Source organism: Balaenoptera musculus, chromosome 10 (assembly GCF_009873245.2).
Source record: "Balaenoptera musculus isolate JJ_BM4_2016_0621 chromosome 10, mBalMus1.pri.v3, whole genome shotgun sequence".
NCBI lineage: Eukaryota > Metazoa > Chordata > Mammalia > Artiodactyla > Balaenopteridae > Balaenoptera > Balaenoptera musculus.
This window is the reverse complement of record NC_045794.1, coordinates 93,165,220-93,179,420: the sequence shown is the minus strand read 5'-3', so window position 1 is coordinate 93,179,420 and position 14,201 is coordinate 93,165,220. Positions and strand designations below refer to the sequence as shown.

The 14,201-nt window shown below is 47.3% G+C and overlaps 1 protein-coding gene across 1 annotated transcript in view; it reads left to right on the top strand.

Annotated features, from left to right (window-relative positions):
- The first annotated feature begins 269 nt into the window (after nucleotides 1-269).
- Nucleotides 270-14,201, top strand: part of CACNG2 (calcium voltage-gated channel auxiliary subunit gamma 2) — a 120,684-nt gene continuing 106,752 nt past the window's right edge. Inside the window, exon 1 of the mRNA XM_036866456.1 lies at nucleotides 270-1,396. Within this exon, the coding sequence (XP_036722351.1) occupies nucleotides 1,186-1,396 (211 nt within the window). The 5' untranslated portion in view covers nucleotides 270-1,185. The remainder of the gene's footprint in view (nucleotides 1,397-14,201) is intronic.

Sequence of the window (14,201 nt, the reverse complement as noted above, 5' to 3'; positions counted from 1 at the left end):
GAGAGGGAGCGGAGCTATCTCTAGCTACGCCTTCCTCTAAGCTCCGGGAGCCCAGGAGAGAGCTCATTTCAGGATCTGGGAGAGGGGTAAAAAGAGGAAAGGCAGCCCCCGCTCTGCCCCGGCCTTGCTGCCCCCGAGGGAAGGGAGGACTCTGGCCCGCGCCCCCCTCCTGGCGGGCCGCCGGGGGAGCTGGGGAGCGCGCGAAGCGGGCGGCGCAGGGAGCTGTCCAGTTCAGCACCACCCGGTAATGCAGTAGGTGGGAGCGCCTCCGCCGGGGGCCGAGCCGGCAGGGAGTGGGGTGGGAGGGGGCAGGCGGGCGGCCCATCCTGCAGCAAGACGCCGGCTCCCTTGTTTCCAGGAGCTTTGCAGATAGGGGGAGGGAAACCCGCCTCGATTCTCTGGGAGAAACCCCCTCCCTCCCCCACTTCGCCAACACTACCACCGCCACCAACAACAATAACCGCCGCCGCTGCTCGTCCTGCCGCCGCCGCCGCCGCGCCTGCCCGCCCTGCTGCTGCAGCTGCCGCTGCCGGGGCACAACCATGGAAGGCGAGACCCCCGCACCTGTTCAGCTGAAATCAAGGGCTTACAGAATACTGGGAAGTCTGGTCTGAAACGAAAACGCCCGAGACCCCCCCCCCCCAAGGAAGAGAACTGGCGAAGCAAAGGATTTTCATGGCGCAGGCCGCAGAGCCGAGAGCGAAGACGGAAGGTTGCATCTCGGCTTTTACAATCTCTAACTGTCTAGGTCCCGACCATGAGAGATTGTGTTGAGAATGCGGCTGATCCCTGGTTCACTGTGGAAGCCCTCTCCAAATTAGCTATCACATATGGAAACTGGAGACCAGAATTTTAGGAAAAGAGATTAAGGCATCTCACTTTGGGGGGGTGGGGGGTGTCTTTTTATTTTTGCCTTTTTTTTTTTTTTTTTTTAATCACTGCAACTGGAACAGTTTCTGATCTCAAAAGGCAAGCCTCTTTTCCCGTGTGATCTTTATAATTTACACTCTTTTCCGTGAGCTTTCTTACCTCCCTTTTTTTATATCTCTCCATATCCTCTATTAACACATATATCCATTATATTAGTAGTGGAATTATTTTTATTTTTTTGCTTTAGTACTCGCACCCTCACACACACTCTCCCGAGAACCAGAAGTCGGTTGGGTGTTTATATAATGAAGAATTATGGGGCTGTTTGATCGAGGTGTTCAAATGCTTTTAACCACCGTTGGTGCTTTCGCTGCCTTCAGTCTGATGACCATAGCTGTGGGAACCGACTATTGGCTCTACTCCAGAGGGGTTTGCAAGACCAAAAGTGTCAGTGAGAATGAAACCAGCAAAAAGAACGAGGAAGTTATGACCCATTCTGGATTATGGAGAACCTGCTGCCTGGAAGGTATTTGATTTCCCATCTCCTCCCCCTCTCCACCCCCCCTCCTCTTCTCACTCCCCCTCCCCACCCGCCTCCAAATAAGTTCCCTTTACATTCCACCATTTTCTTACTTCACTCCTTCCACCACAGATCAAGGTTGGTTGGGTTAGTTTCAGAGGAAAGAAAATCAATAAGCAAAAACCATAGTCAACTCTCAAGCCTCCACCACCCCCCTTCCTTCAAACCTCTTCATTGAAATAATCTATGATATGATGAAAACAACAAGAGATTGTCTTTAAAAGTCAAATGTGCTCCACCTGCTTTGGAATCATTAGGATTTGCCTTTGGATGTAGTATGGCCATCTATGAGGGGGTAAAAAATAACTGCTCCTCTTTTCGTAATGAAGAATTCCAAAATGCTCTTCCTTTCCCCTCCTCCTCCCCTTACTCCCCAAAAGTTCCAGACACCTCATCATCTGCAAATCCCCTTTTTTTAAAAAAATCTGTTTTTTCTAAGAACCCGTATTTGGTAAATCCTAATTATTCCAGGATCGCAAGCTGAGTTCAAGAGCATTTCGTAATGTCTATGAGCCACACATATTGTTCGAGGGGACTGGCTCTGTGTGTATGTGTGTTTTAACGTTTACAAAGTCTAAAAACACGTACGTCTCTCACAGGAGACAGACCCAAGTTCTAATAAACAGCAATTCACTTGCAGGTCAGGCTGAGAACCAATTCACTTCCACTCAGAGTGACATGTCTATTATCCAGAAGCATGTAGAATCAGCATTGCAACCAGCTTGGGAATCAGACATTGTGCAGGGAGGCTGGGAGGGAGACGAGGGCATGGGGAGGTTGAGGGGGTACAGGAGAGAGCAGTGGGTCAGGGGTGTCAGTGGTTTGCCTTGATCTTGCAGGGTCATTGGGACACGTGTGCCTGTGCATGTGCTGTGGGCAAAGCGGTCCCCATGGTGGAAAGGCTGGAAGATCAGGGTACGGATGAAAGCATGTGCTTTGAGACACATTAATAAACACAGGGGAGAAAAACTCCTGCAGGTCATACAACCTGCATTTAGCAACAGACTTTAATATGAGGGGCTGCATCTGAGCGGCTACCTATGTCTGTGTGGACAAGCCACAGCCACCCATAGGAAGACATGCACAGAGAGATACATGTTTCTGGGTGGAAAGAAAAGCTTATGTGCTTTGCTTCTGATATGAACCAATACGGAGGCCGTTTGAGACAGCGTCGGGAAGCGGGGACTGCAGGATTGTTTGTTAAGCTCAACATGGGATGGTGATGCAGGGAGTTGAAGCCAGGAGATGGGGGAGAAGAGAAGGAAACAGACAGGGAGAGGGAGAACTGATGTGGCCCCTCAGTCTAACCCAAACTGAGCAAAAGCTGCTCTTTGGGAAATGTTTATGTCTGGGAAAGAGCACCAATTCCATGCCCACCCCCCCCAACAATCTTGGTGCGAGTGGTTGAGTGATGGCTGAACATGTTTTGAATAGCTAAGTGACTTCATTGAGCGATGGTCTATTTGACGCATACTGCATTTGGTGCCCTTTCTCAATCCAAACCGCTGCCTTGAACATAGTCTGCAGCGGAGCTCTATGCTGAATACTATATGCTCTTCCCCAGCTGGAGAATCAATATCGGGAAATTAATAGGCACTGTTTTAAACACACCCCTGCTTTAAAAAAATGAAGAGGCTTTCATGCAGCTACTCACTAACAGTGGAAAGACTTCCATTTAATTAAACATTTATGGCACGCTTTTATTCCAAAAGAGAAGGAAAGCAAAGTGAATGAGGGTTGCTTTAGGGAAATGACCACAGTAGCAATTTGCCTTCCTTGGATTTTAGTTAGATGGATGAAGATATGCAGCCAAGAGATTAGACGGAAGACAGGACATGATTTTAGGAGAAATATTCCCAGAAATTGGTGAGTTGGTATAAATATACTTTATCAGGGTTTTATGTGCAAATTCTTAATACCATGATCTTTTAAACATTTTCTAATTCCCTGAAGGGAAGAGGACTAGACAGTGGCTTTGGCTCACTTATGCGTTAAAAGGCTTAAGTATTTTCATTAAAATTCCATCTGTTTGGTGCCCACATCCCCAAATGTGCTGCCCGCCCCCTTCAGCTTTCTCTCCAAGCCGTACCCACACCTCGCTCCCTGAATCATCCCTAAAAGGGTTAGTATTGCAACACTTCCCAAGGATTGTGTGATTCGTACAGGAGCCGTGGGTTTGGCTCTTCTCCCCAGGACTGGGGCCTCCCGGCAGTCGGGGGGAAGGCTGGGCCAGGCTGCTTTAGGATTGCTGTGCCTTTTCCACTTGTAGCCAAGGCCCAGGCAGGAAGGGTGGGTACTCAGGGCCCCAGTTCAACCTGGCCTTTAATTTCCAAAGCTTCTGTCCATATGGAGTTTTGAAGGCCTCAGACTCCCCCCCTTAGGAAGTTGGGCCTTGGCCACTTAGGAAGTGGTTTGAAGGTTTTAAAGCCACATACTTTCAAAGACTGCACTGATTTCCAAAGATTATAAACGCACTTATTCCTGCAGGTTGACAAAGATGGTTCTTGTGGGGCGTTCGTGTGCTTGCTTTATTGAGCATTCAAAATAGGGCTGGCCTTTATGGAAATCAAGTTGCCAGGTTCCCCCAACCTGTGTTTTTTGTGAGAAACTGGACTCTCAGAAAAGATTTCCCATCACCCCTTTATTGTGTTTCCTGCCCGTATCCAAAAAGTTGTGAACAGATTTCCAATCTTCTCCCCAAGATGTTGCTAATGACTCCACATGAAAAACAACCCTGTCTTCTTCTGATCTCTTTGGCTCTCCGGTTTGCATTAGGGCTTTTTATCTCCTGAGATGATTTTTTTGTTGTTGTTCACTTCTTGATGAAAATAAGAATCAGAAAACCTTTCTTTGCCTCTATGGCTGTTTTTGAAATGAATTCCTCTGTTGAGGAATGAGAAGAGAACAGGACCACTTGTTAGGGGTGGACACAGGGGGAAGGCAAGAGGAATCAAGAAGAAATCACAGTCTTTATTTTCTCCCTCTGCAGAGTAAAGAGTAGTAGTGTCTCTGTGTGTGAACTTGAAACCCCTAGCAGACTAGTGTCTTTAGTGGGATTTGAGAGCGTGGGGGATGGTCTGCACATGGATCCATGTAGATGGAAAGTGATGATAGGAAAAGTTCTTGAACTTTTCAGGAAAGCTGCTTTAAGAGCCTCCGAATGGAGAGATGAATTGGCCCTTTCAGAGAAGGATTCAATAAAATCTACAACAGGACATTAAAACAGCTTGTTCCAAGCGTGCTGTCTCTGGGCCACGCGGTGACTTGCTGTTCAGTATGTTAACCTCTGTTGTCACCAAAAGGAATCATCGTCTCCAGGGGCAGCAAGAAATTCACTCCTTGTATTTATTCTCTCCTGCACCTTCCTCCCCTCTGTCTGGGCTCCATGTCTCCCCCAGAGGATTCCCAGCCCTGCAGAGGAGGAGCCAGCAGCAGTACAAAGTGGCCCATAGCAGAAACGCACCCTCCCTTCTCTCTCCCTCTCTCGCCCTTTTCCTTGCTGTGAGGCAGAGCAAAAATCTTTCTCTCTGTCCAGATTGTTCAAATCCCTCTGCTGAATTTCTGAGCTCCTCTTCTTCCTGGCTTTTCCTCTCTTCTCCTCCACAACTTGCTTACTCACAGGGGCTCTGCCATCCATTCTCCATCCCTGTTCTCTTTGAGTAAGAGGTGTCTGGGTTTTCCTGAACTATCTTTTCCAAGTTCATAATTGCATAGCTTTTGCTTGGCCTGCAAGGTGCCCAGTGCCCCACGCTGGGTTCAGCCATGGCTCTCTTGTTCTGCAGAAGGAAAGTACATATCTTTTATTTTAGAAATGCCAACTGCCTTTCCCGGACACTCTTGCCTTTATGTGTGGAAGAGCTGAGTTTAGAAGTTACTAATGGGCCTTCATACTGTGTACCTATCGCTCCATAATTCCCAAGATAATTTGATTCTCTTTAGGTCCTCTGCACCCAGTAGGTACAGAAAAAATATCTATCAATGGATTGATTCAGAAATTCTTAAACTATTGAAATTAATTCAAAGATCATAAGGACATGCAGCAAGCAAGTAATTGAGAGAGAGAGAGAGAGGGAAGGAGGTGAGGAAATCAGGATGATTTGTTTGTTCTTCCCAGAATTTCTTTTTTATTTTTTTAAGTTAATTTTTTATTTTATATTGGAGTATAGTTGATTTACAATATTGTGTTAGTTTCAGGTGTACAGCAAATTAATTCAGTTATACATACACATATATCCATTTTTTTTCAGATTCTTTTCCCATATAGGTTATGGAATTTCTTCTTTAAAAGAATGTCATGACTTCATTGTTGTAAAATGAGAAAATTCAAAAGGAGTCAGTCATTGGGTTGCACAGCTCCTAATTAGCTAAAGAAAAATTATCAGTACACTCAGTCTCTACGGGGAAGAAAAAAATTAACCCACTGATTTTCTTCCCTCTTCAGCTTTTAAAGGATGCCAAAATCTAGTTTGATCCTAATACTCACCAGAACAGACACTTTGGGCAGAGAGCAGGCATCATAGACCATCCCTATGTAGCTTCCCCAAAACCTTCCCCAGAATTCTTTACCAAACTTCCCCACCCAGTTCCCAGGACCTCGAGAACTTTGCCTCAGGTCTTCGGTTCTGATCAGCAGTTTTCCATGCAGCCAGGCCCCGCTTTCCTAGCCCTTCTCACCTTGTAAGACAAACCTGATTCCTTTATTGAGGAACCAGCCCTGCAAATCCCAGCCCATTCACACTGCCCTCCTGCCCCTCCCTTTACAGATGCCAGGTGTGACACCTCACACCAAGGCCACGTGGGCAGAGAGGGTGGCAGGGGGAGAATTTGAATCCAGGTCTCTTGTTTCCACCCTGCAAACCTCCAGAGGGCTCTATGCATGAACCTTGGCCTTCTGCGGCCTTGTGTTCAGATTCACTGCCAGCCCTGGATTCTATTCTGTCTGCATCCCACTGAGTGTCCCCATTGAGCGCCCAACCCAAGCCTGTCAGGACACCTGAGTTCTGACCCACCTGACTCCCCTACACGCCACTCCCTCCAGCTGCCTGCACCTTGCTGGGTGACAACTCTGCCATAATCTTCTCACTCCCGCGAGCCCAAGGGAACAAATACTGAACTTCAGGCTGGACCCACCACACGCCTCTTCGTGTTTGCCCTTTCATTTTGGAAGTGTCCTCAATGTAAACTCTCCGTGAGTTTTATGTTGGCAAGCAGTTTTCAAAGAATAACAGATTTATGTCCCCTGAAGTCACGGAAGTTTTCAGATGCAGCTTTGTTGTATGTGGTGCAGTTGAAAGAATTTTGCAGCCACACAGACTTGGGTTCACTTCAAGCACCACAGCCTTATGAGCTGTGCGATTTGGGGCGAGTCATTTAACCTCTCCAAGCCTCAGTTTCCCTTTCCACAAAAAGGAGATCTAACAGCCTTCTCACAGGGTGATTGGTTGGCATTAAACCAATGAGTGCCACCTTCTTTCCTGATCACCTGGCTTGAAATTACAGTCAACAACCCCTACCCTGTACCCCTCATACATCCTCTTGGCTCTGTTTTTTTTTTTACAGAGTACATCCCACCTTCTAGCACACTATGAAATGTACTCATGCCATTTGTTGTGTGTCTGCACCACTAGACTGTCAGCCCCAGGAGGGCAGGGGTCTTTGTTCTGCCCGTTGCTGTAGCAGCAGCAATTATGATGGTGCAAGAGTCAACCCACCTTTGTTGGCAAATGAACAAACCACCACTGCCCACTACAGGGTGGGCATTGAGAAATAATGTTCCCTTCATATCGTCAAAGGATTGTTCTTTAAATTACAAACCGTGAGCAATGGTGGCAGAAGCATCTTTCTTTTTTTTTTTTTTTTTTTGATATTCTAAAAAATAAATAATGGACTCAACACAGAGAGAAGAAGGAAGGGAAGGAGAGAGAGTGTTTCAACACACAAGGGACAATAACAAAGATAATAAGAAAGAAAGTGTTTGGAGAGAAAATAAATGCCTGAGAAGAAAGTGCTGGGGGGTGAACATACTCTAAATAGATACTGGCCATGCTTTCCTCTCTCCACATCATCCAGAGCGTCTGTCACAAAGATCCTCGGGGAGAGTTTCCCATGAGTGTTTGCTTTCAGGTCAGTGGGGGAGGAGGAGATATGTATCCAGACTGATAATGCAGGAGATTTTTAAATGGTTCAAAAATGCAATGGTTCCTTTTAGCCTTGACTATAAGTATTTTGGCCAAAAAAACCATATTCAGATGAAATATGCATTTTAAGTTTCCAGGTTAGTTTACAGTCACAGATCAAGCAATTCCTTCACTCGTTTATTTTATTTGTTAAATCTTTGATGAGCCCCTGCAACGTGCCAGGTGCTGGGCCAAGCGTTGGGGTCATGGTGGGCAGCAACTCCCTTCAGGGTCACTGCCCTCAGAGCCTTCTGGAAGAGACAGACCTTACTTTAAAGACTCTCACTTAACATAGTTGTAAAGTAAGTTACAACTATGCTAAGCCCTCTCAAGGAGAGTCACACGAGACTGTGAGTTTATGATATTAAGATCGTTCTAATCAGAGAAGTCTCCCCTGAGGAGGTGAGATGTGAATGGCTATCTGAAGGATGCATAGACGTTAACTGGGTGAAGAAGAAACTTCCCAGGTTGGAGGGCAGCAAGTGCAGAGATCAGTGAGGAAGAGAAGGAGCAAGTCCTGTGAGGAGGCCAGGGTGGCTGGAGGACCCAGATGGAGGGGGGCATGGGGGAGGGGATGCTGCTGGATGGTGTGGGGAGGGGGCTGCAGAAATAGTTAGCACCCAAGGGTGTGGGGCCTTGTTAGTCTTGTTAAAGAATTTTGCTCTTTGACTTCTGGCTTCTTGCTTATGTGCTGTGTGACCTTGAGCTAGTTAATTCTATCTCTGTGCCTCCTTCACACCATCTCTCTAACGGAGCTGATGGTGCCTGCCCCTAAGGTTGTTGTGAGGGTTAGAGCACTATTCCCTTCTCTCTGTCATGCTCTTCCTGATTCCACCCACTTCTGAGTGTGGTGGTCTCTTTGGCCTCAAAACTCATCACAGCACAGAGAAGGGAAGAAATAGATTGATTCAACTCCAATCAACAAAATTCAAACTATGCTTAGTGGAGGTGTTGATGGTAGGTGCCAATCCTGCAGTACACACTGGGAGGCAGAAGTGAACAAGACCCACCCTCCCTCAGGACCCTCCAGGTGAGTCCAAGCAGGGAATCCCAAACAGGCATCTCACAAAATGACTCTGTTTCATGCAAGACATTTGACATAGCCTGCTGCCACCTCACCTTATCACCCTCCCCCAGACTCAGAGAGATTCCTGGCATCTCTTACGATCAGTTAGGATCTTTGAGGATTTGAGCTGGAATGGCAATGAGGCTCAGTTAAATCCGCCAGAGTTTTTGAAAATAGGAATGAGAGTAGAGGGATGTGATCTGTGCTCCCCAATGCCAAGAAATGCCTGTCAGCCGTCGTGGGATCATCGCTGAACTCTGTGGCCTCGCCGGCATCCCGGTCCTTTCTCCTGGGTGTATAAAGGGCTCTAATCTCCCAGTTCCATCTTCCCTCAGTTCTGATGCCACTGATTATAAAAATGAACTATCTACTTAAACATTTTTCGGGACAGGGGAAAACAAATTTCATGTACATATCAGTTGTAAAACATACTCTAATTTCAGAAACCTTAAAACTTAAAATTTGTGCCTTGGAATCAAAGGAAGATGGAAACTATCTTGCTGGCAGAGAGAAATGCAGGCAGGGTGTTGAGAGAGCCCAAGGGATTTCTCCAGCTTGCCCTTAGTGCCTGTCCCGTGACTCAGGAAACAACATGGGGGAAGTGTGTGGTCTTACGAGAACCTTTCTTGACAAAGAAAAGGGTGATAGTTGATCTTTGTTCCACAGCTTTCCGAGTCCTTGCCAGGTGCTGTGTGAGAGTCTAGGACAGAGGCAAAGGCTCCATCTGCCCTCAAGGAACTTCTAATCTAGTAGAAGACAAACCAGTGAACAGACGATGCTGATGACACAGTGGGAAGCATAAGCCCGGGGAATTCTGGGAGCAGAGAGACTGGGGAGGAGGGGATGCCAGGGAAGACGGGGTTCTGAGGATGCGTAGCGGTGAGCAAGCTGGGGGGATGAAGCGCACTTCAGACAGAAGGAACGGCAGGTGCAGAAACACAGATGCCCAAGCAGCCATGCCGACGGTCCAGTGAGGCTGGAAGCTAGAAGGCAGGGAGGGGGGGTGTGGGAGGCAGTGGAGATGGGATCCCAAAGGGACAGAAATGGCTCTCACACAGCAGTTTGTGTTTCGGCGTGGGAGAAAAGGGGGGTCCAGAGAGGTGGGAAGCAAGGGAGGGTCGCACCTGGCTTTGTCCATTAGCGAGATCACTGGCTGTTCGGACCCTGCTGGATGAGAGCTGGGGTCGGCAGGAGCTGGTGTGATTTAATTGGGAAGAGGCGAGCACAGGAGGAGGCTGTGGCAGGGACCAGGTGACTCGCCCTAAGTTAGTTGTAGTGAACAGAGAGTCAGAGGGGGGAGGGAAGAAGACTGTAAGCGATATACAGGAGAGGTGCTTCAAGGCGCTCCCTTCCCAGCGGAACAAGCCTATATTGGCCACACACAATGGGCTGGACCCTGAGGTTACAAGGTTGCAGACAAGTCTCTGCCCAATACCACCTTCTCGAGGAGCCTTCCTGACTGCCCCGTCTAAAGTAGCTCCCTGTCCCGTCACTCGATTTTATTTCCTTCTTTAACGTCTTAACATTGACTTCTTTTCCTTTGAGCATTTGTTTGCTTATGGTCTGTGTCCCCCTAGAAGACTGTGAGCCATGTGAGGGCAGGGACGTGTCGGCCTTGGCACAAAGAGCGTGCTTAGGAGCTAAATGTGGGGTGAATGAGTAAGGCCACGGTGCCTGGCCTCAAGGAGCTCCCATCAGGGGAGGGAGGTGGGCTCTTAAAAATTCCTCTTGACCAGTCATCCCTCCAAGGTGTGGCTGGAACCGCATCTGAAAGATCCTTGAGAACAGGCAAGGGTTTCCCTTGCACCCCGCAACCTGGGACGCTCCTTGGGCGCCTCCTGGGCCACAGCTTTGCCACAAAGCTTCAGGAAGCTGATAAGGCACTGCGAGCCTGTTCCCTCCTGGGCAGCTGTCACCTTTTCTCTCAATCCAAATCCTCATACGTTATCGCCTGGCTCAGAGGTACTGACTTGGCAGCCCTGAGTCGGCCTCTGAGGAGCCGCCTTTCCTTTCTCCTTATTGACACGATATTTATTCATTCTTCCCTGAACTTCCTCGACCTTGGGTAGTCTTCCAGCTGTTAACAAGAATGCCACAGATTAGGGGCGAAATCCCAGGTGCACGGTTGCCGTAGCCTCATTGAGTGGGGAATTGGCACCTTGCTTTGCTACACCATCCACCATGCAATTTACATGCCCTAGTGCCAGCCTCTCTCTGGCCTTGTCATCGGGCAAAATTCACTGGTGACCATTGCTTGCTGATCCCTAGACCTTGCTTTTTTTTTAACTTTTTATCTTATATTGGAGTATAGCCGATTAATAATGTTGTGATAGTTTCAGGTGTACGGCAAAGCAACTCAACCATACATATACTTGTATCCATCCCTAGACCTTTCTTTATCCCAATTTTGCCCCAGGCTGTCTTTTCTCACTTTCTCTGCATAAAGGATCATTCATTCATTTCTGCCACATTTTCCCCTCAACCTGGATCTCTGTCTGCACAAGTCTTATTCTTTATCCTTCTTGAATTTTCCCTAAGGTCGAGAACTCTCCTCCCCAATTCTCCTCCAATGTATTTTGCAAAGAAAGCAACCCTGAAAATGACTATTCTGGCATCATTTTAACACTAATAATACGATAATAATAACTAATCATTCACTGAGTGTTTCCTTTGTGCTGAGCACTGTTTAGATGCTTTCCAAGGGTTAACTCTTATTTAATCTTTACAGTTCTAAAGGTATATGCTATGATATCCACTATCTCCATTGTAAGAGGCTCAGAGAAGTTAAGTGACTTGGCCAAGGTCACACAGCAAGTAGCAGAGCTGGAGTTCTAACCCAAGCCTGTCCAACCCAAAAACCTGTGCACAGCCTTCTGTTACACGAATTATATTTACAATTTTCCCCTGGCCCCAAAATCTATAAAGAAATTTCTTTGAGAATTTGAAGGCAAGGCTAAGCAGAAATTTCTGCTTCTTGATGAAGTTTTAAAAACTTTGAAGCTTCAGTTAGGATATGCTCCTTACCCAGGGAAGAGTAGGGAAAAGTGGAGGGGCTACCAGGTTTTCCCACAGCTCTGAATAGAGAAGGATGCCTCAAAATGCATAGATATCCCTCTCTTTGTAGTTTGTGGAGGGGGAGGAGGTGAATACATACATATATTCCCTCTCCCCAGCCCTCTGCCTTGAGGGCCATTTCCAACCACATTCCACTTGTCTTCAGGACTCAGTTGAATTGTCACTTCCCCCAACAGCTCTGCCCCCTCCCACCCTGCTCCCACCTGGCTCACGTTCCCTCCCTCTTTCCTTCCACAGCATCTCTGCATGTCTCCGACGCAGCATCTTCCATCTTTTTTGTTGCCTGTTTCCATTTCTGTCTCCACCTCCAGACCATGAGTCCCCCTGTCCATTTCTTCAACAAAATGTACTCAGTCACTGCCATGTGCCAGTTACCATCCTAGGCTCTGGGTTTACAAAGGCGAAAAGACACAGCCCCTGCCCTCAAGGAGCTTATGCCCCAGTGGGGGATTGGAGGACCCCTGCAAGCACACCTAGGGGTGGAGAGATTCTTCCAGGAAGAGGTGTGAGAGGGCATGGGATGTTTGGGGGACCACACAAGGTTTCTAGTATTGCTGGAGCATCAGGTGCAGGAAGGGAGGTAGGGGAAGGTGTTAGTCCTGAGGGATGAGATTAGACAGAGACCACATCATGAAGGGATGGTTCACATGTAAAGAGTGTAAAGAGGAGAATTTTGAGAAGGAAATGATATGATCAGATTTGCATTTTAGGAGGATGGCTCAGGAAGCCATGTGAAGTAGAAATGGGAAGAAGAGGAGGACAGAGAAGGGAGTCCAGGGAGGAGATGGTTGCCCAGCCCAGCAAGTGATGAAGCAGCTGACCCAGGGCAGGGGGCAGGGGGGCTGTCGAGCAAGGGAACAGAATCCAAGAATCCACAGGACCCAGGACTGTCACTTGTGTTGAGCAAGGTGTGACAGTGAGTGACCTTCACTGAGACAGGGGAAACGGGAGAAATTTTCAGGAAGAAGATGGTACCTTTAATCTTGGGTAGAGTGATTCCACACCTGTGTTTCCAGGAACTGGCAAGTAGTAGCTGCTCAGTCAGTGTTGAATGAATGAATGAATGAATAAAGAAAAAAAGCTTTACATTTGAGATTATGATGCATATTGAATCTCAGATTTTCCCCAGTATCATTATAATGAAAGAATGCATTATGTTCTAGCCAGGCCTGTAGTTCGTGTCAGCTCTGGCATCTGACAGCCTGGGTTCAAATCCCAACCTTATCACTTACCAGTTTTGTGACCTTGGACAAGGCATGTCACCTCTCTAAGCTGGTTTTCTGGTGTCTAAGTGGGGAAAATTGTATCTCACGCATGGGTTGATTGTGAAAGTTTAGTAAGATGCTCCATGCAAAGTGCTTAACAAGATGCTGGTACATAGTAAACACTCTCTAAATGCCAGATGCTGTTATCACTAGCGTGTTTATCATTGATTATACCAACAGTTGCAAACAGTGACCTGTGAGTTGTCACTCTTTGGCAACTCAAAATATTCTACAAATCGAGAACTTTCTTATTTAAAAAAGCCCCGTCTTTGGCTTCCTGTGGGGAAAAAAATCAGATTTTTGTAACCCTGAGCCCCCTTCCTGCTTGGCAACAACCAGCAGCAGCAGGGCAGCCGATGTCCCTTCAGGTATGGCAGGTTCCCTGCAGTTCCCCAAAGTCCCCACCGCTCCCGAGTATCTTCTGAGGCTGCTGGGCTGCTTTGGCCTTCCTCTGGCCTCCGTAGGCATCCGAGTTTGCAAACGCTCCTCTCTGCCAATGACAAATTACAGGTGGAGTCTTTGTCTTCCAAGGGCTGAAAACGTAAGCAAAACACCACCAGCCCAGGCAGAGTGTAGCAGCTAACAGAGTGAATAAAGCCATGCATCTGGAAATAAATGCATAAACATCCAACATTCCCAAGCAGTGTTTGCTGATAAGACTCAGGTGGAAGGCAAGCTCATCTACTCCTTTTTACTCAGCAGCTCTAGGGTAAGTTGTCACTTTTAAAAAGAGAGACTCTCACCCATTTTATGCCACCTTCAGAGCTTCTCTTTTAGAAGTTGACATTTTCTGACCTTGACCCCAGTTCGGGGAAATGCACCCTGTCGTGCTGACCACGTGGTTTGCTTTATTCAATAACTAAATGGCAGGCACCAGGGAGATGGTCCGCGTTGTCCGTGCTGGCTGAAGAGAGAGAGGCAGGGGCTTTGCTGGAGAATGAGGGATTCTCTACTTTAAATTTTTACCTCGGAAGACTTCATAGAGAAGAGGGGAATTTCAGGAGTTTCTTGGTAGGAAAAAAATTGCCTAGCAATTGCTCGGAAAGGACATGAACTTAAAGACATGCAGTTTGATCTGGGAGAATTGTCAGATCTGATCCAATCTGACAGTTTTTGAATGTTTGATATGTCAGGCTCTATGCTAATTTGTGGGGCACAGAAACAAGTCA